The 27,824-nt window shown below is 39.0% G+C and overlaps 1 protein-coding gene across 2 annotated transcripts in view; it reads right to left on the bottom strand.

Annotated features, from left to right (window-relative positions):
* The window catches only part of LOC120526604 (UPF0606 protein KIAA1549L-like), a 339,744-nt gene that overhangs the window by 134,266 nt on the left and 177,654 nt on the right, over window positions 1-27,824 (bottom strand). For both annotated transcript variants that reach the window (XM_039749775.1, XM_039749769.1), the window contains exons 4-6: window positions 20,108-20,223; window positions 8,961-9,180; window positions 133-266 (exon numbers count right to left, since the gene is read on the bottom strand). In XM_039749775.1, coding sequence (XP_039605709.1) covers window positions 133-266; window positions 8,961-9,180; window positions 20,108-20,223 — 470 coding nt within the window. The remainder of the gene's footprint in view (window positions 1-132; window positions 267-8,960; window positions 9,181-20,107; window positions 20,224-27,824) is intronic.

The raw sequence follows: 27,824 nt of genomic DNA, 5'->3' as shown, positions 1-27,824 counted from the left end.
ATCCACTGCGGTGACCCCTGAGAGAAGCAGCCAAAAGAAGAAGAAACAATATTTGCCTGTGTGAAGCAGTAGCCAGACTTTTTTTTAGTTACTTCAATGTTATGGGAGCTCTAAAATAATGTCTTCACTTACCTGAACAGATAGAATATTATGTGCATTTAGAATTGTTGCCTCTGCCTCTTCAAATGCATTTTTAAGTCTTTCTTCCATGGTTTGAGTAAAGCTGCAGGACTGAATGTTGTCTGTAGGGCCGACAAACCTAAGGACTAAAATAAAAATCTCTTTTAGATAATTAAAAATAATAAGGAATGCATTCAGAAAATAAAATAAAAACATTTGAATAAAGAAAGTATGATTTAATGTGATTATGTAGAAATTACATATTTCCATTAACGTTCTTACAAGTAAATATTCAGTGTTTCAAGTAATCCAGAGAAGAAAATGTCAGGATTATATTAACAAGTCAAATGGTGGACAGAAAATGTTCAATGGATTTAGAAAGTATTCAGACCCCTTCACTTATCATATACTTTATTGTGTTGTAGATTTAATTTTTAATGGATACATTTTCCATTTTGCTCAATAATCTAAAGTCAATGCCCCATAATGACAAGTGAAACTATGTTTTTAGAAAATTCGAAAAATCAAAAACTGAACTCTCTGATTCATATAAGTACTGAGACCCTTAATTTGGTAATTTGTAGAAGTTCCTTTGGCAGCAATTACAGCTTCAGGTCTTCTTAGGTAAGTCTCCAGAAGTTTTGCACACATGGATTTGGGATTCCTATTCTTCCCAGTAGAACCTTTCCAACTCCATTATATTGAATGGGAAGCATCTGTGGACTGCCATCTTCATGTCTGTCCACACATGTTCTTTATGGTTTGTCTTGGCTTTGGCTGGGCCCCTGAAAGACAGTTGGAGACTTGTCCAGAGGCCACTCCAGCATTGTCTTGTCTGAAAGGTGAAACACTGCCTCAGTTTGTGGCTGTGTGTACTCCTGAGTAGCTTTCTTCCAGGAATGCATTCGGCTGCATTCATCCTTCCCTTAATTTTGACAAATCTCCCTGTCCCTGCTGCTGTGAAGCAACCCCATAGAATGATGCTGCCAGCACCATGCTTCACCACAGTGATTGTTTTAGGCAGGTGATGAGCAGTGCCCAAATAGTTTTTAAGAGCAGTTTCAGTCTATCCAGTGTACCATAAATGCCTGCTTGATGGAATTCCACTGAGATAGTTGTCCTTCTGACAGGTTCTCCCATTTCAGCAGAAGGCTTCTGAAGATCTGCTAGAGTCTCCATTGAGCTCTTGGTAACCTCACTAACCAAGGCCCTTCTTGCCCAATTACTCAGTTTGGCCAGACAGCCAACTCTAGGAAGAGTCCTAGTGGTTCTAAACTTTTCCCATTTCACAATTATTGAGGCCACTGTGCTCGTGGGAACACGTACAGGTTTAGAAATGGTTTTATACCATTGTCCCAAGCTTTGCCACATTAAAATTCTCACAAAGGTCTGCAGAGGGTTCCTTGGACTTCATGACTTGGTTTTTGTCCTGACATGCAGAGTGAATTGTGGGACCTCAATTACTCAGGTATGTGCCTTTCAAAAGAATGTCTAAATAGTTCAGTTTGTCACAGGTAGACTCCAAGCAAGTTCTAGACCCATCTCAAGAATAATTAAAGCAAATAGGATGCACCTGACCACAGCACTGCATACTTACATAAGTATAAGCCATTATGAGTTATTGAGAGTACATTAATGGGCAAAATGGCAAATGTATCAATTGAAAATCAAATGTACAAAACAATAAAGTGTGCTGAAAGTGAAGGGATCTGAAAACATTCTAAATCCACTGTATATACTCTGTATACTGAAACTGTATTGTGTAATAAAAAAATAATAAAGAATACTTCTCTAGGTATGCAGCACTCATTTGCAGAATACAGTACTTTGGTGTGTTCAACATACACTGAAGCACCATGAAAAGCTGACTATCATCTAGCCATACTGCAATATCATTTGTCTGTTGTGTCATTTATAATGATTCAATTTCATTTTTTTCTTTTCTTCTAATAATGTAAATGGCATGAACAATGATAAGAGAAATGATTCATATGAAATTGAATTTGCAGTGAAATTTTGCAGCCAGCACATCCACTGACACAAGAAGTGTGTTTGGTTACTGTCTGGAAGTGTCTTCATACATTAACTCCACATGCATCTGCCTGTCATTTAGAATTTAAATAAAGATCTCTAGTGGAAAGAAAAATCACAGAAGGTGTGCAAATCCTCAACTAGGATAAGGCAATTGCTACATAATCGGGACAGTGGGATTTTACAGCAGCGACTCCCGAGTTTTACTGTGGAGAAAACAGTAATGTGCACAAAGGTGTGTTTTAGTATGTCTTTGTGTAGGAAATACATACATTTTTAAAAAGAATACTGCTCTGTTCTGTGGTGATTTGAACAAGAGACATAATTAGTTTTAGTTTTACAGGTATGGTACAGAGTACATGTGTGACACAGTTCAGAAATAAACACAGGTAAACGCGTAAATGTGGATGAGGCTTTAGGGAGCAATATTCCTTGTTTTCCATCCAAAAAAGACTTTAAAACTCCAAAAGATTCTTTAGTGAGTTTTGCATCTCGCAATTGCAGTTTCATGAAAGTAAATACATATCAATCCTTGCCTGTTTTGCTCATCAGTAGGTGTGTATTATTATTAGGTGTGAATTTCCCTTTGGGATTAATAAAGTATCTATCTATCTATCTATCTATCTATCTATCTATCTATCTATCTATCTATCTATCTATCTATCTACATCTGTATTATTGGCTGGAAAATGTTGCCATACTTGAACTATCTGATTCATCACACTATAAGTACTGTGCTATCACTGATAACCCCTGACACTACAGTAGCTATTATATATTAACTTTATGTTCAATAAAGATAATTCCGATACAGTTTAAGGTGTAATTTTCAACAAACAAAACACACACACATACAAGACTGCAGTCAGCCTACACTATACTACTGTATATGGCCTGTGCTTTGTTTCTTTGAACAGAGCCTGTCCTTTATCAGACAAGTAACAGAGGAGCTCGGCATGCCATTCAGGGAAGAATGGAAAAAAGAGACAACTGACAGTGAAAACAATTCCCAAGCTGGAGCTGCTGAAAAGTGATGTAATATCCTTGTGAATCTGAGAGTCTTTTAATTTCAAAGTGATTTTGTTTCTCGGACTGAAGTGGTGATTGGTTTAAGCAAGTTAGACAAGTAACATGAAACCCCCTCCTTCTTTAGTTTGCTGAATGCCACATACCCGAGTGAAGCTTTCTCAGTGATGCTCCATATTTGATGTGTATACATATTCCTAATTTCTTCCTATAATGAATGAATAGTTCAGAAATATTTGATTGCTCTTCTTTCATCAAAAGCAATCATGTAATCTTAGACCATCAGCCATAATCACTTCTGTTCTCATCATTGTTTTCCTGGTCAGCAACATCGGGCCACATGATGGTACAGTAGTTAACATTCATGTTCTCTCCGTTTGTTTACGTGAGTTCTCGGGTGGCGGTACATAACCTAAAGATGCCAAACTCAGTTATGAATGTGGATGTGTAGGTGACTGCGTCTCTGATAGACTGCTGGCCCATCAAAAACTTATTGCAGCCTTGTGAAAAATGTTGAATAAGAGCATTATACAAGGAATGGACACCTCTCATAAAGTCAAATAATCATATTCTGTTATCCGTTCAGTGTCCTGCGGTGGACTGGCACCCTGCCCGGGGTTTGTTTCCTGCCTTGCGCCCTGTGTTGGCTGGGATTGGCTCCAGCAGACCCCAGTGACCCTGTAGTTGGGATATAGCGGGTTGGATAATGGATGGATGGATGATATCCATTCATTTCTTTGAAATAAAAATTGGATAGAAGGAATAGAAAAAGAAAAAAGAGCTGGCAATGGGATGCCAGTTATAGAACTCTCTCTCATCTACTCTGAGTGCCATGTTGGATGGACGACCATTCCAGTTGGAATGGAGGTTGGATTCTGGCCAGAAAAGGAAGCCACAATGGAAGAGCAAGAGGTGTCACTTGGCCAAAGTTATACTTGTAACACATAGGAATATCCGCAGAGCAGGCTGGGAATTGTAGTCCCATGGGACAGCCCTATTGGGGTTCTTGGGTGTCGCCAGGGGAACATTACAACTTCTTTAATAGATGTCCACCTGACCCGGAAATGCTTCCGGTGTGCAATGCTGAGGCACCGGATGTACTCCCAGGTCTGGCATAAAAGAAGCCGAGTTTCCTGCAAGGGAAGTCATAGTCAGGAGGAGCGTGGACAAGGTTTCAAGGGAGGAAAGAGGTTTATAGTGTTAATTGTGTTATTGCAGAAGAGAATTTCAAGAATGGTGGAGGTGTTTGAACCAAGGACTGCGTTGTATAGTTGTGTCTGGGGGTTTGTGGTGCTGCTACACTCCAGGTTGTCACACTGTCTATTCTTACTCACACTAGGTCAACTTAAAGTTTGCAATCAATTTAAAATGAACATTTTTAGGATGTACAAGTAGTGGGATACTTGGAAAAAAAACAACTCTCGAAACAGAAAGGCAGCAGCTCTAACCACGGCTGCCACCAGCTGATCATGAATACTATAAAATTTCATAACAAAAAATAATAACTTTAAATATTTACATCTGCCAATTTAATCTAATTCAAACACTAGCAAAACTCAATTCTCAAAAATTAACTGCAAAAATGTTAGTAAATTATTTAATTTCATTGTTCTTGTTTTTAAAAACAGTGGCCAGCAACCAATAATAATGGGCTGAAATAATGAGCTGTCCGAACCACCGATTTTTATTCGCAAAACAATGTGCCAAGTGAGGCAGCAGCACAGTATTGCCTTTTCACACTTGAACATCTGCAGGGTTTTAAACAGTGTTTCATTTATCAAAAAAGACATTTCTTGAGAGCTCATACATTTGAAAAATGTCTCTTTTTCCTACCAGATGTGGAGAGAGTGGCAACTGGAGGAATAAGTCCTGGATGATTCAATGTGTTCCTCTTAGCGAGATGGGAGTTCAGCACAGAATGTTGATAAAAATCTGCATTCGGTCACAATCACATCACTACCTCATGTGCAGTGTGCTTATGCTATACGTAAGGGGAAGGAACTTTATAAATAATAGACATTATTACCATTAATATTATAAAGGCATTAAAACAAACAAAGTAGTTTTCATCATTTACAGTAATGCATTTGTTTTGATCAGTAAACTAGCATTTCACTTTGGGGAGTAGCGGCTGTTAATGTTATCTCGCATTTTTAGCTGGTGGGTTTATATTTGATTTATTTGTTGTACTTTTCAGTGAAATCCTGTCCTTGCTGTTTACACAGCCAGCTATATATTCAGCGTGTACAGAAATGTGTGAGGGTGTGACGAAGTGTGGCCTGCTGTGGACTGTTTTGCTATCTTGCGTTGGTTTCTGTCAAGTGTGGGATGATAATTGTAAGGCCTCCAGACTCTCATGACTCTGATTTGGATTAACTGTGTCTTAAAAATTTTTGGACAGATGGATGTTTATCAACTGTTACACACTGCTTCTCATCTTCGAACAACATTAATTTTCACTTTGGACATCATACTTTCAAGGTGACAGGGCTTTTTATCATGTATATTTAACTTTGCTTTTGATTAATCATATTGGGTTTTGGTGACTTGGTGTTTTCTTCCCTTGGTTTTTACCTTGACCTGTTTCCTGTTTATAATTTCCTCTCACATCTCCTGGTCCTTTCAACCTTTTGGTTTCATAGCAGACATCTTTGCCATGGTGATAAGATGACTGTTGATTATTAATATGAATGTATGCTTCTAAAAAACACTGGTTTTGGGTCAAAAATATTTACCATATATACTTGCGGATAAGTTCTCCCGTGTATAAGTCGGGACTTGATTTTACTGTATAATTTCTGGTCTTCCTATATAATACGCTACCGTGGCTGTTTGTTTGTCTGTACAGGACTTTAAATCACCTGTAGCTCGCAAACCATTTCACGTCTACTATCCGCTTTCGGGGTGATGATTTTTATTACTGTTTTCATTTTTATTTTATTTTATTTTATTGTAGAATCAACTCTCGGCAGTGCGCAGCAGGGCGGTCATGCAACACATGCGTACGTGCATCGTTCTCATTCCCTACTACCTTCGCGGTTACTTCCCCTTCCTCTTCATATCTTTAGATTTAGATTTAGATTTAGATAGATATTGTATTAATTCCCAAGGGGAAATTCACATAATCCAGCAGCAGCATACTGATACAAAAAACAATATTAAATTAAAGAGTAATAAAAATGCAGGTAAAAACAGGCAATAACTTTGAATAATGTTAACATTTAGAGTCACATAGTGTAGGGGAGGAATGATCTCCTCAGTCTGTCAGTGGAGTAGGACAGTGACAGCAGTCTGTCGCTGAAGCTGCTTCTTTGTCTGGAGATGATACTCTTCAGTGAATGCAGTGGATTCTCCATGATTGACAGGAGACTGCTCAGCGCCCGTCGCTCTGTTAAACTGTCCAGTTTCATTCCTACAATAGAGCCTGCCTTCCTCACAAGTTTGTCCAGGTGTGAGGTGCTGCCTTCCCAGCACACCACCGCGTAGAAAAGGGCACTCACAACAACCGTCTGGTAGGACATCTGCAGCATCTTATTGCAGATGTTGAAGGACGCCAGCCTTCTATGGAAGTATAGTCGGCTCTGACCTTTCTTACACAGAGCATCAGTATTGGCAGTGCAGTCCAATTTATCATCCAGCTGCACTCCCAGGTATTTATAGGTCTGCACCCTCTGCACACAGTCACCTCTGATGATCACGGGGTCCAGGAGGGGCCTGGGCCTCCTAAAATCCACCACCAGTTCCTTGGTCTTGCTGGTGTTCAGGTGTAAGTGGTTTGAGTTGCACCATTTAACAAAGTCCTTGATTAGCTTCCTATACTCCTTCTGCAGCCCACGATAGCATTGTTGTCAGCGAACTTTTGCACGTGGCAGGACTCCGAGTTGTATTGGAAGTCTGATGTATATAGGCTGAACAGGACCGGAAAGAGTACAGTCCCCTGCAGCGCCCGACAATGTCAGACCTACAGTTCCCGAGACGCACATACTGAGGTCTGTCTGTAAGACAGTCCACGATCCATGCCACCAGGTATGAATCTACTCCCATGTCTGTCAGCTTATCCCTAAGGAGCAGAGGTTGGATGGTGTTGAAGGCGCTAGAGAAGTCCAAAAACATAATTCTTACAGCATCACTGCCTCTATCCAAGTGGGAGAGGGATCGGTGTAGCATATAGATGATGGCTTTCTCCACTCCCACCTTCCACCTTCACCTGCACCATCTTGTATTAACATAGAGAGCAACACCCCCTTCTAACTGCTTCCCGCAGGTACTTGCGTCTCTGTCCGCTCTAACTGTGCTAAACCCGGGTAGCTCCACGTTAGCATCTGGGATGTTAGTTGTTAGCCACGTTTCACTAAAACACAGCAAGCTGCATTCTCTGTAGATCCTGACATTTTTCACCAGTGCAGCCAGTTCGTCGATCTTATTTGGTAGTGAGTTCACATTTCCCAGGATCACAGAAGGCACCAACGGTTTGTAGCACCACTTTCTTGCTAGACGCTTGGTTTTTATCTTAGCACTGGCTCTGCTGCCCCGATACTGCCTTCTTACCTCATCAGGTAAATAGGGAACCACACCGGCGTGGGCATTTGTTCTCAGCGCTTGAAGTTGACTACTTGAATAGACGAGTCTCGGTGTGTAAAAATCCATTTCCAAGTAGTAAAAAGTGTCCAGGGAATGAGTCCACATAAAAGAAAGTGGTAGGAGTTAACAGTGAAATAAAGAAAAATAGAGAAAAAGGTAGAAAGATAAAGACTTTAAAGATAAAGTCATACACAGAGCTGCCACTCGCATTTGCACCTGGGATAGATTTTAATCATTCTTGAGGCAGATTGAAGACTTAACTGCCAGCTTAAGTGAAAAATTAAGAAAAATGTACTAAGTAATTGCAACACAACAACTAACTTAATAAGTTTTAACGCAAAAAAGATGCTGAACCAGCGGGCCGCTAGGGTGAAAAAAAGAAGATCTGCTCAGGAAGCAGTAAGCACATCAACCTCTGAACAAATGAATGCTAAACAGAGACAGAGAAAGAGGATGAAAACTAGGAATGCTCAAGTCAAGTGTATTCACTGCACGTTATTGCAGTGTGCCGTTACTGGTATTTTATAATGTTGTATAAGTTGAATGCGGAAAACTCACACTATTGGTCCAAAATATTATGATATGCTAATGCCGAACATGAGAGAGTAACCATGCAACACACTGTCTTTTTTTCTATGCTCATGCCCCAAACCTCTCTCTCTCTCTCTCTCTCTCTATTGTGCCTACGTGACCACAAGATAATACCCGAACGATTCCGAAGCAACGTTTCCTCTGATTTGTGTTTTTTGTATCTCACACCTTTATCGAAAGAGCATCCTTTATCTACGATGGAGTTTTTAATCAGAAGAAAATATGAAAATGGTTTTAAATTAAACTTCGTTAAAGCAGTGAAAAGAAATTGGTCACTGTGTTGCTGCAACAACATTCAATGCATCTGAGAAACTGATGTGAGAGTCGCATTTTTGAACGGGCATATAAATTGGGGTCTGATTTTATGAACAATTTTTCAGGTTTCAAGACCTTACTTATATGTGAGTATATATGGTAGGCATATTCCATAGTTCATAATTTACAACACAGTGCACAGATCTCAATATTGTTAACCTACATTAGCTATATCTTGGCACATGAAAATGTCTGTAATGCTATTTACGTCCTTTGCGGTTTATTAACTCATTACTATGATTCAGAATTGATTCTTTAAACATTGTTGATGTCAAAGTTGATTACTGGACTCTTACCTGTTTTAAGTTGCGCCCACAGAGCAGGAGTAGAAATCCATGGAGCAACAGGAATGGGAAGAGACTGCACATCAGCCACATACTGCTTGATGTCACTCATCATCTTATCAATGCCATAATTATTCAAAACGTCTACAACTACTGAAGCAATATACACAGTTGTGTCATTTCTTACATAGTAACCCACAGTTACATTATTAACTCCTTGCAAGCTTTCAATCTGAAACGAAAAGAAAAGAAAATTCCTTGGGTAAGATACTTGAAAAATGAAAGTTTCAAATACATAAAAGTTCAGAAATAATATGTGATTTAGAATGTTTCAATAACATTTCCAAACTGCTTAAGCTACAAGTTGTTTTTTACCCATGTTTTTTTGATCTGATAAATACAACAGATTTGTGCATCTTGAAAAAGTAACAATATCTGCATTGTATACAGTATCATCAATTGTAACCATTTCTATGCCATTTTAAAAATAAAAAAGCAAAATTAGTCAGAGCAAAAAGTTGTACACGACTTTCATACCACGGTAAACTGAGGAACAAAAGGACTGTGAGTTGTGAAACACATGTTATGAAGTGAATAACAGGGACTACTAAGGAAGTACTTAGTAAATTTGGAAATTGTAGAGGTGAAGGCTGAAATCTAACAAATCACTAGGGCCAGATAACATTTATTCTTGAGTGCATAAGGATGTTAGATAGTGCATATATAAAACCTTGATGTATATTTTCACAAAGTCACTGTGTACTGAGGAAATCCCAAAGAACTGGAAAATAGCAAAAATGATACCATTATATAAAAAGGTTGATCAGGAAGCTCCAAATAACTATAGGCCAGTAAGCGTAACATGCGTCATTGGAGATTTCATGGAAGAAATTATTAAGGAAAAGATTGAGCAGCACAAGGCAAAAACAGAAGTGTTAGTAATCAATAAATGTGTTCAGACTGGAAGGTTGTGTTTTACTAATATGTTGAAATAATGTATGAGGAAACAACAAAAGCATATGATCAGAGAGGTGTATAGAATATTATTTATCTTGATTTTCAGAAGACATTTGAAAAGGTGCCACATGAGAGTCTGGGCATCAAACTAAAATAAGTGGGAGTTCAGGGTGTAGTGGGGGAAGCAGTGGGGAATGGTGTGATGAATTTTATTAGAATTAGGTGTTGTAAAACTGGCATCCCTCAGGGTTCAGTGCTAGGACTCTGCTCTATTTTGTATATATAATAGATCTGGATAGGAATATAAATAACAAGCTGGTTAAGTTTGTAGATGATGCCAAACTAGGTGGTATGACAGATAATCTAGAATCAGCTGAATCGTTTCAAAGGTATATAGACAACATACAGGCGTGGGCAGATTTGTGACAGATGAAATGTAATGTTAAATGTGAGGTTTGAATATACAATGGGACGTCTGAAACTTGAAAGTACTTCTTAAGAGAAGGGGGTCATAGTGGACTTGTCACTATCAACATCCAGACAGTGTATTGAAGCCATTAAGAAGACTAACAGAATGTAAGGTTAAATAGCACAATGTGTAGAGTATACATCTAAGGAGGTTATGGTAAAGCTTTATAACACACTGGCCTAACTGTGAATACAGTATGTAGTTTTGGCGTCTGGCCTACAAAAATTATACAGTCGCAGTAGCGAAGGTTCGGAGAAGAACTACTAGGCTGATTCCAGGACTGAGAGATAAGAGAAGGAAGATTAAAGGAGCTGAACCATTTTACTTTTACAGACAGTGATTAAGAGGAAAAATGATTGAAGTTCTTAAAATTATAAAAGTAATTAGTACAGTGGACCCAGGCTGTAACTTTAAAATGAGTTCAACATGAACACTGGGCCAAAGTTAGATACAGTACTTGCTAAGGGTAAATTTCACTCTTCACATAAAAAAACAGTGACATAGAATAAATTACCAAGTAGTGTGTTAGAGAGTCAGACCTTAGGGACTTTCAAAACTCAACTTATTGTTATTTTGAAGAAATTGGGTGGATAGAATGGGTGAGCTTTGTTGGACTGAATTGTGATTGATTGATTCTTGTCAAAATTTGCAATATTCTAATTTTTAAAGGAAAAGTAATCATTTAAATTTTAATGAACTTAAATTGAAATGAATTTTATGCCAACTGCTGAATATTCACAACACTAAGTAAATTTATTCTAGTTCACAGATCATTAGGCAAAACCTTTAACAAATATTTTATAATTAGCTAAATTCCCCAGTATTGGATTTCAGCCTTAGTACAAGCTATAATGTAAATATCACATAAAGTACACTTTTGTGCAAGGGTCTTTGTAGTAGGATTTCACAAGTCATAAATGCTTCATGTGAACAGCTAAACTTATCATATCATATGAAAAAAGAAATCCCGAATCACCTGATTGCTTATTTGATTGCGCAAAGAACAATTTAATTAGTCATACCCAATAGTAGTTCATGAATTTGGTTCGGTTCTGGACTGAAAAACGTTGCAATTATGTAAAACTGTTGCCAGAATAACTACTTGTGTATTTAAATTTATTATCAACATGAAAAATAAATTAATAATTATTGTGTGAACACTTTCCTAAATATATTAGCAACAATGTGACACTGGAATTCTTAAGTCAGTGTGCCTGACAGCTATGTTGATTTTCTTTTTTAGGCCATGGCCCTTTTCCCTTTCCTAGTAGTGCTATGGAACAGCTAGTGCCTCCAATTAATCAATGCTATACATTTTTTCATTTCATTTTGGCCTCTTTTCACATATTATTCTGAATAAGGGTGTCACGTAAAGGTAAGTGGTATAACAAAACAAAAATTAAATATCAGTGCCAATATCCTCTGCACTTCTCTCCCACCCCCTTTATACTGCTATCAGCTTGTTATCTTCAAACTCTGAGTCAGTGGTGTCCTTATATGCAAGTATAAATAAGGCGTGTGGTACACTCGTACCTTTATTTTCAGTCTGTCAGCATAATCTCACTTCTTCTCTCCCATCTAATGGAAAGCTAAGTTTAATGATATCTCCGCTTCCTCTAAAAGCCCAAACTATCAACATGTTCAGTTTAGATTTGTACATCACCTGTACCTCATCCCACACACACTTTGGCAGCTGATCTCATTTGTTACTTACAACTCTCAAATGTCCCTTGCACTTTTTTAGCATGTTTTGGGATTGCCCCCCAGCGGTGGTGTAGCGGGCAACTCCTCAATAACAGAGGTGATTACCCATTTCTGAAAATAACATTAACATCTTGTTCTTCTTCCGGCTGCTCCCATTAGGAGTTGCCACAGCGGATTATCTTCTTCCATATCTTTCTGTCCTCTGCATCTTGTTCTGTTAAACCCATCACCTGCATCTCCTCTCTCACCACATCCATAAACTTCCTCTTAGGCTTTCCTCTTTTCCTCTTCCCTGGCAGCTCTATCCTTAGCACTCTTCTCCCAATATACCCAGCATCTCTCCTCTGCACAAGTCCAAACAAACACAATCTCGCCTCTCTGACTTTGTCTGCCAACCATCCAACTTGAGCTGACCCTCTAATGTACTCATTTCTAATCCTATCCATCCTCGTCACACCCAGTGCAAATCTTAGCATCTTTAACTCTAAAAGTAACATTAACAACAGAACCCCAATTTAATGCTCCCATATTTAGCATTTTCACATATTTAATGTTTTTGGACATTGTTTCTGACATAAAAAACCTCTTGCGTGAAGAACCTTGAGTGTTTCAAGTTTTTAAAAATAACTAATTTTGCCTCCTATCTGTTTTGAGTGATCATTCACAAAATAAAACATTTTTTTTTCAGACAGATGCAAATTAAAAGATGCTGGTTGTTGTTGCTCTACTTCACATCAGATTTAGTGTGTGTGCCAGTTTGTAAGCTCAGGATGCCAATGAAAAGAACCAAGAAACAAAAGATCAGCTTTGAGTGAATTTATCCATGCTGGTGTTCTGTACAGAGAAACAAGTGGCCCAAAAGACAAGAGACAGGACTGAGAAGAGCGATGCAAACAAGGCCTGAATCTAAGACATTGCTAATCATACCTCTATCTAAAAAATCAGACTGACAGTTTCCTGCATTTAACTTTACTTTTTCTCGTGGGTCTCCTGAAAAATGCCAGATAGGTGTTCTCCTGTATTTCAGTCTCGTTCAGTCCCCACTGAAGTTAGAAGCTATTCAAATAAATGTTTAAAGTTTAAATTTAACCTGCCATGTGATTGGCTAGTTTTTAACAAATAATAATGCAACATTTTGGGACCCCAATGTTGTAGTTACTTATTTCTATTTAAAAACTGCATATCCTTATTACTACCTGGGTCTGCAGCTCTTATGCTGTTATGAAGAAGCTTGTGGTCATCTGCAATGGGAAGAGGCAGACATGGAGGAACAGCAGAAGAAATGTTTTCTGTTACACTTGCCGTGGTGCCCAATTTATCTGATGTAAAGTATAATAATCTGATCTGTTTATGACATGGGCAACATTTCAACAATTCCCTCTTCTGCTGAGGCTTTAAGCAGAGATGTCATCTTTGGTAGTTTGGCAATGACTGCCAAACTGCTGTGCCAGCTAGTTGATTTGGGGAACTCTTATTTTCTTATCATGAAGAATCTCTGCATTGTCTACTCACTAACATGTACAGATTTTTTCTTGTTTGCCATCTGTTGCCTGAAACGTCACACAAAGCAACACACCCATTTTTCAGTGTTTTATTTAGCCTAAAATGCACTTTTTCCTTTTTGCAAAAATGAAATTTATTATATTGCAGCAGACCTTGTGGTGGCCTGGAGGCCCCCTTGACCTCATGAGGGCTGCTGGGGCATCCACTATCCCAGTGTCCCCCAATTTCTGCTTTTTGGTCTGCTGTTTCTAACTGCCATTTCTCTATTCTCTCTGCTAATTGTCCCTTTTTTCAGATTTCTTCTAATGGACCTCTCTACACTTACCCTTACATTTATCTAGTAGAGGTTATTTTGTCTGGGTGTCATAACTGCAGAATTAATCTTATCCACTTTCTGGAAATCACCTGACTTTCCTCTTATCCTCTTTCTTCAATCTAGTCTCACTTGAACGTTTGGCAGTGTGAATCAACGAGTCATCTGGCTTCAATATGGAGAGACGGCAAGCTGCTGTGCTTTTGGTGAGTGGCTGGTTCACTGGGGGTTCACACATGTGCCCAGTTTTAATTTCTAATTTTTCCCTTGTCTGTTTTGATTATCTGCTTTTTTGTTTGCTGTGTCTGTTGTGGTAATCACATCTCAAAGACACATGATATTCTATATGGTGTTCCACAAGGCTCTATCCTTGGTCAACTGCTCTTCTCAATCTATATGCTTCCGTTAGGTCAGATAATCTCAGGTTACAACGCGAGTTACCACAGCTATGCTGATGACACACAGCTGTACTTATCAATAGCACCTGATGACTCCGACGCTCTCGATTCACTAACACAATGTCTTACTGGTATTTCTGAATGGATGAATAGTAATTTTCCTCAAACTAAAGAGAAAACTGAAATTTTAGTGGTTGGCAATAATGGATTCAATGAGGTTAACAGAAATAAACTTGATGCATTAGGATTAAAAGTCAAGACGGAAGTAAAAAACCTAGGGGTAACTGTTGACTGTAACCTGAATTTTAAATCGTATATTCATCAGACCACTAGGACATTTTTTCACTTAATAAACATAGCTAAAGTTAGACCTCTTATATCATTGAAAGATGCTGAGAAATTAATTCACGCGTTTGTTTTCAGTCGACTAGATTACTGTAACGCACTCCTCTCAGGAAATACCCAAAAAAGACATAAATCGTTTGCAACGAATGCAGAATGCAGCTGCTAGAATCCTAACTGGGAAAAGAAAATCTGAGCACATTTCTCCAGTTTTGATGTCACTACACTGGTTACCTGTGTCTTTCAGAATTTACTTTAAAATTCTGCTTATGGTTTATAAAGGTTTAAACAATCTCACTCCATTTTATATATCAGAATGTCTGACACCCTATATTCCAAATCGTAACCTTAGATCCTCAAATGAGTGTCTCCTTAGAATTCCAAAAGCTAAACTTAAAAGAAGTGGTGAGGCGACCTTCTGCTGTTATGCACCTAAAATCTGGAATAGCCTGCCAATAGGAATTCGCCAGGCTAATACAGTGGAGCACTTTAAAAAACTGCTGAAAACACATTACTTTAACATGGCCTTCTCATAACTTCACTTTAACTTAATCCTGATACTCTGTATGTTCAGTTCATTATAATAACTATTCATGGTGGCTTTAAAATCCGTACTGACCCTCGCTCTCTCTTCTGTTTCTTTTTCCGTTTTTTTTGTGGTGGCAGCCTGCGCCCCACCACCTACTCAAAGCATCATGATGCTCCAACATTGATGGACTAAAAGCCAGAAGTCTGCGTGACCATCATCATCAAGTCCTTCCGTGAGAACCTTAAATACAAAGAGGACTGTTTCATTTATGTTAGGTAGATTGCCCAGAGGGGACTGGGCAGTCTAATGGTCTGGAATCCCTACAGATTTTATTTTTTTCTCCAGCCGTCTGGAGTTTTTTTTTTTCTGTCCACCCGGGCCTTTGGACCTTAGTCTTATTCCATGTTAATTAATGTTGACTTATTTTATTTTCTTACTGTGTCTTTTATTCTTCTATTCTTCATTATGTAAAGCACTTTGAGCTACATTTTTTTTGTATGAAAATGTGCTATATAAATAAATGTTGTTGTTGTTGTTGTGCCTTTCTCCCTCTTTACACAGGCATCTATAACTTAAGGGAAGCTTTCAACGCAGGATGGATGGGGAGTGTGAGATGTCTCTGTGAGGGGTCTGTTGTTACTTGCTTTTACTACTGTCTTTTTTTTACAACTTTGCTTTGAAAATAATCAGAAAAATGACATAAATGGTTAATTAACTTATCATCATAAAGAGGCTTCTCAGAAAACTAATAATGCTGTTACAAAAATGTCTTTTTATTTTACATGTGGCTTTGCTAATACCATAGCCGAAGAATAAATACATTTTTGAATTATAGCTTGATGTCAAACTAGCCATGCTGTAGTATATATATATTGAACTGAATTTAAAAAAAAGCATACAAAATTCCTAAAGTAATAACACAGCAATTAAACTATTTTCTAACAATTGAGCATTCAAAAAATGGTTTAAAATTGTAAGAGGAGCTCTTTTGATGATACATATCTAACTATTTGAAGCTTTCCCCGCAGCAGTGAATACCTTATTCAAAGATTGTATTTCATTTAGCCTTGAAGTGAAAATCTACACTTGAATTTCCTCTGCCAGATTAAGTGGAGTGGATGTATGTGTTACACACATCAGTAATGCAACATTATTACTTCTGAAAACTTTCTATCCGTGTCTTTTATATTTCTGTTTTGGCAGCCTTGGAAAAAAACCAGCATGGTTGAGATTAACATGATCTGTTGTGGAGGACTGTGTAGAGGGGGGTCAACACTACTAAATGAAAAGTTCCTCATGTGCTCACAAGGACTGCTCTCTCTGCCCAGATCCAGTCTTGTCATTTGTCTTTTGTAGATCAGAATCAGCTAAGCTATGCTTTTGTTAGTAGATGAGCTGGGAAAGTGTGTGACTTGATGACTAGATGGATCGACAGATGTTTACGAAATTAAAAATGAGCTTTTGTTTGCACACCTGTACTTGGAACGTTACCTTGCAGTCTTCCCCAGCAGATTAGTAAACAATAAAACTTGCAGATAGTAGCTACTGTATATAATAATGAAGAGTAAACAGGAATTTGTAAACTGCAATATTTTGGATTTACTGAAAAAACCCTGTGTCCTTAACTCCACATAACGGATTTTGAATTCTACATTACCAGCTTGTTATAACTATTGAAAGGTGGTTCTGAAAGAAGGGGTATGCTTAATATTGACATTTATCGCAAATTTTGTGGTGAACATCATAATAAAATATGCATCAGAAAATAACTAAAATTAAATACTGCACATGCCATAGTACACACAGTAATACAGAGTACAGTAGTATACACAGTATTCACCCCCTTGGAACTTGTCATATTTTATTGTTATATAACATTTAATCACAGTGCATTTCAAAAGAAAAAAGACTCTTTAATCTCTTTAATGTCAAAGTGAAAACATTGCTGCAAAGTGCTCTAAAATAATTGCACATATAAGACATGAAACAAATGATCACACAAGCATTCACCTTTATTGAGTCAGTATTTAAAAGATGCACCTTTATAGATAGATAGATAGATAGATAGATAGATAGATAGATAGATAGATAGATAGATAGATAGATAGATAGATAGATAGATAGATAGATAGATACTTCATTAATCCCAAGGGGAAATTCACATAATCCAGCAACAGTATACTGATACAAAGAAACAATATTAAATTAAATAGTAATAAAAATGAAAAAATGAAAAAAATAAAAATAAAAAAAGCAGACAATAACTGAGTGATGTTAGCATTTACTCCTCCGGGTGGAATTGAAGAGTCGTATAGTTGTGGGGGAGGAACGATCTCTTCAGTCTGTCAGTGGAGCAGGACAGAGACAAAAGTCTGTCACTAAAGCTACTCCTCTGCCTTTAAATGACACTGTTCAGTGGATGCAGTGGATTATTCATGATTGACAGGAGTTTGCTTAATGCCCGTTGCTCTGCCACAGATGTTAAACTGTCCAACTTTACTCCTACAATAGAGCCTGCCTTCTTAACAAGTTTGTCCAGGCGTGAGGCGTCTTTCATCTTTATGCTGTCACCCCAGCACACCACCGTGAGGGCACTCGCCACAACCTTCTGGTAAAACATCTGCAGCATCTTACTGCAGATGTTGAAGGATGCCAACCTTCTCAGAAAGTATAGTCTGCTCTGACCTTTCTTACATAGAGCATCAGTATTGGCAATCCAGTCCAATTTGTCATCCAGCTGCACTCCCAGATATTTATAGGTCTGCACCCTCTGCACACAGTCACCTCTGATGATCACAGGGTCCATGAGGGGCCTGGGCCTCCTAAAATCCACCACCAGCTCCTTGGTTTTGCTGGTGTTAAGATGTAAGTGGTTTGAGTCGCACCATTTAACAAAGTCTTTGATTAGCTTCCTGTACTCCTCCTCCTGCCCACTCCTGATGCAGCCCACGATAGCAGTGTCATCAGCGAACTTTTGCACGTGGCAGGACTCTGAGTTGTATTGGAAGTCTGATGTATATAGATTGAAAAGGACCGGAGAAAGTACAGTCCCCTGCGGCGCCCCTGTATTGCTGAACACAATGTCAGACCTGCAGTTCCCAAGACGCACATATTGAGGTCTGTCTGTAAGATTTTAGTAGCCATGACAGCCTTGAGTCTATGTGGACAGGTCTCTATCAGCTTTGCACTTAGGACTATCAATCTACTGTATGCAAACGTTAAAGAAGCATACAGCGCCACCCCTCTGCCTGCGCTTGGGAAAGCAGATCATAACCTGGTTCTGCTTCAGCCTCACTACAAACCAAGAGTGAAGGCGCTACCTATAACCACACGCTCATTCAGGAAGAGGTCCCCTGAGGCAGAGCAGGCTCTGAGAGACTGCTTGGGAACTACAGACTGGGATATACTGCAGGGGTCACATAGTGAGAACATTGAAGAGGCTGTTGACTGCACAACTGATTACATCAACTTCTGTATGGACAATGTAGTTCCAGTAAGAACAGTATGCTGCTATGCTAACAACAAGCCATGGATTACAAGTGACATCAAGGGCCTTTTGAGCCACAAGAAAGGGGCTTTTAAAGGCGGTGATCAGCATGAGCTCAAGTGCGTGCAGAAGGAACTCTGAGTCCAGCTCAGGGTGGCAAAGGAGCAGTACAGGAGAAAGCTGGAGCAGAAGTTGCAGAATAACAGCATGAAGGAAGTGTGGGATGGGATGAAGATCATCACTGGCTGCAGCTCGAAGCGGGGTGCCACCATCAAGAGAGACGTGGAGAGAGCAAACCAAATGAACAACTTCTTTAACAGGTTTGACCACCCTAACCCACTCTCACCTCAGAGTACTGCATCCTCCAACCATCCTTCTGCTGATACCAGCATAGGAGAGACATACCCACCCACAATTACAGCTGCGCAGGTGAGCAGAGAGCTGAGGAGACTTCGTGCCAGCAAAGCAGCAGGTCCAGATGGAGTATCGCCACGACTGCTGAAGGCCTGTGCGTTGGAGCTGGGGAGTCTTCTACAGCGCATCTTCATCCTGAGCCTGGAGCAGGGGAGAGTCCCAAGGCTTTGGAAAACATCTTGTATCACCCTAGTCCCAAACGTATCACATCCTAGTGAGCTGAATGACTTCCAGCCTGTTGCTCTGACATCACATGTGATGAAGACAATGGACCAGCTGCTGCTTCACCAGCTGAGGCCACAGGTCCACCACGCCCTCGACCCTCTGCAGTTCGCATACCAGGAGAAGGTGGGAGCGGGGGATGCCATCATTTATATGCTACACCGATCCCTCTCTCACTTGGACAGAGGCAGTGGTACAGTTAGAATTATGTTTTTGGACTTCTCTAGTGCCTTCAACACCATCCAACCTCTGCTCCTTAGAGACAAGCTGACAGAGATGGGAGTAGATTCACACCTGGTGGCATGGATCATGGACTATCTTACAGACAGACCTCAGTATGTGTGTCTCAGGAAGTGCAGGTCTGACATTGTGGTCAGCAACACAAGAGCGCAGCAGGGAACTGTACTTTCTCCGGTCCTGTTCAGAGTATATACATCAGACTTCCAATTCGATTTGGAGTCCTGCCACGTGCAAACGTTCGCTGACTACACTGCTATTGTGGGCTGCATCAGGAGTGGGCAGGAGGAGGAGTATAGGAAGCTAATCAAGGACTTTGTGGAAAGATGTGGAAATTGGTATGAAACTTAAATGCTAAAAGGAATTTCAGTCTGAATCCAGAAAATGACAGTGAAAGAGAAGTCAGAACCATCAATACTACACATATAGTAATATGGTGCACATTTTGATCTTCTTTTCACTCACTTGTCAATACCTTGCTACCGAACAGATAAACATTCCTTATTAAATCTCACAATTAAGCCATTGCATTCCCCTTTTTCCTGCATTCACTTCAACAAGCAAAAAGAGAAGATTCAGCTAACCTGTGCAAGCATATGACTGTCGTTGAAGGCCTTCTGCAATGCTTGAGTTAGTCCTTTTGTGAGATTCAGGTTCATCACATCACTGGCTCGACTCCTCCTAATGTTCAGAGACAAAACTGTGGAAAAACACAGGCTAACAGAAACCAATGAAGTATCAACCATGTCGCCAATAAGCCCATTTGTTAAAGCTTTGATAACATTCAGTCTGTCATGAGGATTTAATTATGTAGCTGGGAGCTGCAGGCATTCCAAATGCTATAAATTACTGCAATGATTACAGAATAGGTAATGGTGCTTTTTGTTACAAAAGATATTTAAGCCTGAGACAAGCACCTCCAATACACATAGCACCCAGAGAATATCTTGGTTTATCATTTAAGAATTTAGTGAGATTCACTCTTTCAAATTTATCAGGGTGGTTAATCAATTTTCATAATTTGGTCTCCCAAATTTTGAACCTTTATTTAGTAGACTCCCTTATCAAAGGTGACTTACAAAAAAATATATATAACTGACAAATGATTAGAAAGTAAAAAGTTCACAATAACAAGAAAATTTAAATTAGAACCAAATAGTAGGCCCAGGTAAGGACCTGGGGATCCCGAAAGATGCTTAAAAGTGCTGTGCTTGTGCTACTATTGCTTCTTTATTAACAAAATATATTTTTGCAGAAAGATGCTTTGAAACATAAGCAAAAGTATAAAAAAATGAAAAAAGCAACATGGCTAGATACAAAGCTACAGTAATTTGAGGATTATCTTACTGGATTTTTACTATTCTTAAAATTGTACTAAGCTCAGTTTCCACCAGATGAGTGGAATGTACCACCTGTTTCATGGTTCTCTGAGAACACCAATCCCTTCATAGGTGCAGACAATAACTGTGTACTAGTACTTTCATTCACTGAGAAGGAGTGTACATAGGAGATTCACTCGAAAGAGGCCCTGAATATTCTGTTGTAAGTCCCGTTAGGATGAAGCAATCGGAACCAAAAAAAAAAATACGCTATATACCTTGACCTATGAGTAATCAAATTCATTACATGCGATGCTGGAAGTGGTTTCCATTTTCTGCCAGAGACATTTCAATGCGGAGCTCCATGTTCCTGAATGTATTGGCAAGTGTCTTGAGGGAGTAGCGGCAATTTTACATTGGATGTTTTCCTTCAAATCTTTCCCAGTGCGAGGCTTGATCCAATATACTTTTCCGTTGATCATACCCCAAAGGAAGAAGTCTGGTGGTGTCAGCTCTGGTGGTTGTGGTGGTCAAAGCCCTATTGAAATTACCCTGTTGCCGAAGAACTCAATTTCTGCCAATGTGTGACACGTTGCTCCATCTTGCTGGAAGTAACCTTCCGTTAACTCACGATCATCTAGTTGATTCTGACATCACTTAACACTAGAATTACCAGAGCCTACGAAAAAACTCGTAAATCCATCCCACCTTAAATCGCTTCTTAAAATCGTTCACAGCTCTCCACCAGCGTCTTTTGTCATCTAAATGTGCTGATAAAATCAGGCTGCAAGCAGCCGGATATTTCATTCCCCCACCGACTTAGAACGTCCAAAAACTTCTCCCAGCTCATGCCTTGATTGATTTTCTGGGAGTGAAGTGGAGTTTTACAGTGGAAATAATAGATCGTTGTTTGGAACACATGCATTTCATGTCTGTTCCGTTTCTACAGTAATCTGTGTAAACACATTGTTAAAACAGCAATAGATGACAAAATGTAGGCATAAACTATATAATGCATGAAGCCTGAAGTATCAAAGAAATACTTTCACAAAATGTACAAATCTAACACAATTGTGCTTTTATTCAAAAATATAACTGCAGAAACAAAAAGCCGCCTTAACATGTGACATTGACACCTGTGTATCATGACTGACTCCATGGCGCAATAGAATCAGCTGCCGACTGGAAATCAAAAGGTCGTGAGTTTGATCCTGCACCACTCCGTTTTGAGAAGTAAACTGCTCTTAGTCTTACTATTTTAGAATAAAAGCATACATTTGATTTCAGTCTGTAACAGCCTGTGTAATTTATGATACTTGTAAAGGTTAGCTTTTTTTTTTTTTTTTTTAGCCAGTTTTATTATCTCAGCCGCGTTCATGAGCCCAAACACACCCCACCACCGCATCTGATACTGCTGTTTTCACATAGACACGCTGTAACAGAGGTAAACTCAGCTCCCTTCTACATCGGAGAAAGAATGCACATACCATTGCTTGCATACTAAAGTGTCAGCAAGCACTTTTCGTGGCATTACACACATTTTTGAGCATGCCCTCTGCACACTACTTGTGACTGTAGGCTTTAGGAAGTAAGTAAATAAATAAAGGCAAATCATGTCATAAAATGATTTCTTCGAAACGTCACATATATTTGTCTCTTTCTTTTTTTAAAATGTGCGTTGATCACTGCCAGCTTGTTGTAGCACACAGCATCTGGCCACCTGCATGTTCTTGCGCGCACTGAATAAGAGAGAAATATACAGTCTGACTGAGAGAATCAGACTGAAAAAAACAAACATTTAGAAATGCCATAATTTTACAGCTGATTGGACGCTGTTCGTTTTCAAATAATATTGCATTTGTGCGATGATGTTTTCACATATATTGTCTCTTTCTTTCAGGTGTGTAATAGAAACCACAGCATAAAGAGAAGTTTGTACAATGCTTCTTACAGGAAAAGGCGATGGAAAAAGAAAAGATGATGCAGCATCAACAAGCTTCAGGTCTTTATTTACCTTTAGTTACCTTTATTTATTTACTCACTTCCTACAGTGTAAAGGCACATGTAAAATGCAGAGCTTCCCATATACATATACAAAGTACAGCGATGGCAAAAGTGCGATGTGCATTCTTGCTCCAACGCTAGATCTGCAGTGTATCACGATACATTCTCTTACCAATGGTAGCGAAATGAAGGGCTTAGGGAAGGATCCTGAACGCGACTGAGAGAATGAAAAGTGAATAAAAAAAACCAAAGCTAACCTTTACAAGTATCATAAATTACACCGGCTGTTACAGACTGAAATCAAATGTATGTTTTTATTCTAAAATAGTAAGAATAAGATCAGTTTACTTCTCAAAACGGAGTTGTGAGGGATCAAACTCATGACTTTCTGATTCCCAGTCAGCAGCTGATATCATTATGCCACTGTGCCAGTTGTAGTGAATATGTGTCAGTATGGCTTGCTAAGGCGGCTTTTTTTTCTGCAGTTACACTTTAGAATAAAAGCGCATTTGTTCTGTTATATTTGTACCTTTTGTGAAAGTGTTTCTTTGATATTTGCACTTCAGGCTTCATACATTATATATTTTATGTCTACATTTGTCATTTACTACTAGAATATGAAAAACGTTTCTGTTTTAAAAATGTGTTTACAAAGTTTACTGCAGAAACGGAACACAAATGAAATGCATGTGTTCCAAATAAGGATCTATTATTTCCACTGTAAAACTCCACTTCACTCCCAGATAGTCGAGGCATGAGCTTGGAGAAGTTTGTGCACGTTCTAAGTTGGTGGGGGGATCGAATAGCCGGCTGCTTGCAGCCTGATTTTATCAGCAAATTTAGATTACAAAAGACGCTGGTGGAGAGCTGTGAACGATTTTAAGAAACGATTTAAGGTGGGACAGATTTACGAGTTTTTTCGTAGGCTCTGGTAATTCTAGTGTTAAACAAATTGGTGACCCAATAGGTTCACACCATGAAGACGCACTGCTCATTACTGTACACCACCATCCTGATGAGAAGTCGAGTGACTGAGTGAAGAGGTATGGGCGGTATGCACCCAAAAGTTCCAAATGGGGTTTAAACGTCGTGACAGCTGTCCGGTGCTTATCTCATCGCTCCAACGCAGGGGCATCCCAGCTTGTTCGAAGCTCAATATACTGTGGAGCACATTGCACGTTGTTTCATCCAGATTGCTTCATCCTAGCGAGAGTTATTACAGAATATTCGGGGCCTCTTTTTTTGAATCTCCCAGCATATAAAGTGGTTAGTACATGACCACACCTGGTAGTATTTGGGTTTAACAGTTAACTTTTCACATTAAATGGACAGTATTTTGCATCTCCTTTGATGACTGACTTGGCGAAAGGCAGCAAAAAGAAGTCCACACTGGAGGCCCAGAAAGGCTTTAGAAAGGTGAGACAAGCAGGCATTATCAAGGATGGCATCACTATTCCAGTCCAGAAGAAAGGACATTACTAGGGTGGTATGCCATTTACTGTATGTGTACAGAAGGCCCTGGAAGAGCAAAGAATAGGGGCCTACAGGTGTTAGATTGTGAGATACTGCCTGGACATCAGGATTTACTGTTCCTCCATGATTCTCTGGGTCAGGTGACAAAGCAGTTGCATGGAAAGGCTGATTCTCCTCATAAAAAGAGAGCAAGGTGTTGAAGAAAGGACAAAAGATATCCACATCACAACAGGGAAGCACATGGTCCCATGATGGGAAAGAAGTGACAGAGTTGCCCTTTTACAGAGTAAGGCATTAAAAATAGTGCCCAGGAGACTTTGGCGTATACTGGAACTAATGGCTCAAGATTGCAGTAAGACAAGGGGCTGCAAGATGTTGAAATAGCCCAACCAAAAAGGCAAGCCCTACAGCAAATAGCAAACATATTGGATAGTTTCTCCTCTACATTTATGGTCTCCTAAAAAAAAATTTTTTCAGGCCCAATTCATCAATGTCTTTCCCGTCACATCTGTCTATGAGGACCTTGAACCCTAATTGCTCGTCATGCTAAGCACATTGCCAGTACCTTTCATGACCATCATTCCAGCCATTCTCATATACACTGTATACTTTGTGTGGATTCAAGCATAAAAATATGTGCATGTCAAAAGCAGGAAAATGAGTACAACAGAAGAAAATCAGATTTATATGCACATATGCACATTTCAATGCAATTTATCCCTTATAAGTCACAATCGCCTTGTAAATGTGTGTACGTGAACACACCTCAAACGCCGCCCTGAAACATCTTTATATGGAGCATGTTATTCAACCTCATACATATGCAATCACAATGTTGCAGAACTTCATTGGCTGGTAGAGCAACCTCCCTCCTGATGTGTTGAGAAACCATTATCTGCATTCAGGAGATATGGCTGAGCTCCTTAATTGATAGCACAAAAGCATGTGCAGCATCCTCTCCTCATGGGATCTGGGAAAGGTGAAAGACGTCAGCGTCTATCACGTCTATCACCTGTCACATGTGATGATGTGATCACTGTTAAAATGAATAGTACAGGTCATGTGAAACACTGAGGGTTTAGCCAGTTACCTTACTAACAAGCATTCACAACACACTGTACCATCATGTCTGCCAAAGATATTTTGCCTGAAAATAAATTAATTACGGATTGACCCAGGCCATGGAGACACAATGTTTGTCAGCCACATCTTGGCATCACAGATGACTTGTGTATTAATGCTCGCAGTTAAGAAGAGCTGCTTTGTTCTCACTAGTTGCCCAAATTGCAACTTGAGTGCAGTAGATTGCTCTAATTACATTAGCAGAACCAGACACTCCTGCAAATTGCCTTTTTATTTTGGCAAAAGCATGTTATGTTTTATGTATGTACACCCACACCACATCACACCACATGAAGACTAGGTGTAGCACTGCTCCAGTCAGTTAATGGCTTCCAGTACAGTAGGCATGATGGAGTGGAACTTGACTGATAAATTCCGCTGTGTCTGCCAGTTCCCTGAAAATTGACAACAGATAGTTGATATAAACTCACAAAAAAACAAAAAAGGTCTTCAGTGCAAAGAAGTAGCTTTGGTACTCTTAAAAGTGAAGTGTATGTCATAGCTGTCACTTTTGAGGTTTAATATGTTTGTAACATCAATAAACATTATAATAACGGTTTGATAATATGAATTATAATATGTGTGTGTCATCATTTGGCTGGTTATACTGCATTTCCCTGCTCGATCAAGGGTGTCATCATTTCCCAGTTTCTTAGAAGTTCTTCCATCAAGTTTTCTTTCCTAAATCCCAGCATTTGCATGGGAAGTTGTATACACATATTTAAAGCTTTATAAATGATGCCCCTAGAGATAATAATATAAAGCAAGAGTCATAGTCAGATGGAAAAACCAGTTCAGAGCCAAAACAGACAATTGATCAAGCAACCAAACTACGAAGATGAAACAAGAATCAGAAACTGAAGTCTAAAAGAAGATCAGAAATTGAAAATGAGACCAGACACTACCTGTAAACTTGTACTTGTAAAAGAGGTTTAATTCACCAAGGATTAATTTGTTTATAGCATCACATCCTGTGACAAAATTAATGTGAGGAGTGAGGTCACGTGAAATAAACAGAATAGGAATAAAGTAAAGTTTTGTCAAATCACATCTCAAACACAGACTCTATGTGGTAACACCCATAAAACAAACCAAAATACATGTATAGCGTTTAATTTAGAAAAGTCTTAAACTAGGCTATAACTGGTCTTTGTAACTTTGGGAAATAAACACAATTCAGTGAAAAACTTAAAGAAGTAGTGGTAGATCTTAATATATTTCACTTCTGGACTAATTTACAATTGGTTCTCAATCATCATCATCATCATCATCATCATCCTGAAATTTTTTCAGTGCTTCCTGAATTTACAATAGCTCTTTGAACTGAGAAATTGTCAGGTCAATTTTACTGAGATTCTTCATTCTTTATTTACAAAAGTCTGGTGATACTTTCATGGATCAGCCTGCATGTGTTACATAGGACTGTTGAAATCGGTCTGTTAACACATTCCTCATAAGAAAAAGGTTGAAGGTGAAACCAAGAAATCATAAAGATGAGAGAGAGGGACCGAGAAAGTAGCAGCCACCAGCGTAATTGAAAGTTTAAATCAGGGACCTCAACTGTAAGCATTAATTACTTCTGACAACCCCCCAAAACTGAAGTAAATGGGTCTCAGGACCTGTTTCATTTTGTCTTCAGAGACATCCTAGCCATAGTTAAGAGGAGAAAAATGAAGTATACTGAAACAATAAGGAGTTCAAAGCACAGTTTCTCTACTGCCATACCTAATGGAAAGTTTTAATTAAGAAAAGACAATTTAATCCAAATGACCTGGGAAAGTGTGGAAAAGCAGCACAAACAGATTTCTGTGCCTTCATACTTAATTTCTTCTCAAATTAGGCCATTAGGAGGAATACTGATTACAGTAAGTAGTAACCTCAGCACAGTTAACAAATGTGAAAATTAAGCTAATGTGGTTCAGTTTCCTAAAACTGGTGCAATGAGCGTATTAGCCCCCTTTACAAACTTCACATCTCATTTTATTTGTAACAATAAGATGTCCTTCAGCCTCTGACAACCATACAGAGACAAAAAAGGAGATAAGAAGAAATGATAGCACTGAAGATGGCACAAAGATGTCTCTGCATACTAGCAGAAATCTGTAAAGTTTAAATGAGATCTGCTTCAGGTCTCTGTTTCATTGAAACTGACGAGTGGGTTTGTGGCGGGGTACAATTTCTTCCTAAGTCTGTTTAGGTTTCTGGTGTTTGAACAGATGGTTCAGAAAAATCACATGCCTTTGTACAGGTGTTCTTGCTTCCAACTAAATCAAGCTTTTAGGGTGTTAAGTGTTCAGTAATTTTGGAACTAGTTTCTACATCCTTAGACCTTATTGTAAAAGATGACTGTCAGTGAGTGAAAGGGAAAAGAGCAAACTGATAT

Source organism: Polypterus senegalus, chromosome 1 (assembly GCF_016835505.1).
Source record: "Polypterus senegalus isolate Bchr_013 chromosome 1, ASM1683550v1, whole genome shotgun sequence".
In the NCBI taxonomy this organism is placed as follows: domain Eukaryota; kingdom Metazoa; phylum Chordata; class Cladistia; order Polypteriformes; family Polypteridae; genus Polypterus; species Polypterus senegalus.
This window is presented reverse-complemented; position numbering and strand designations above follow the sequence as displayed.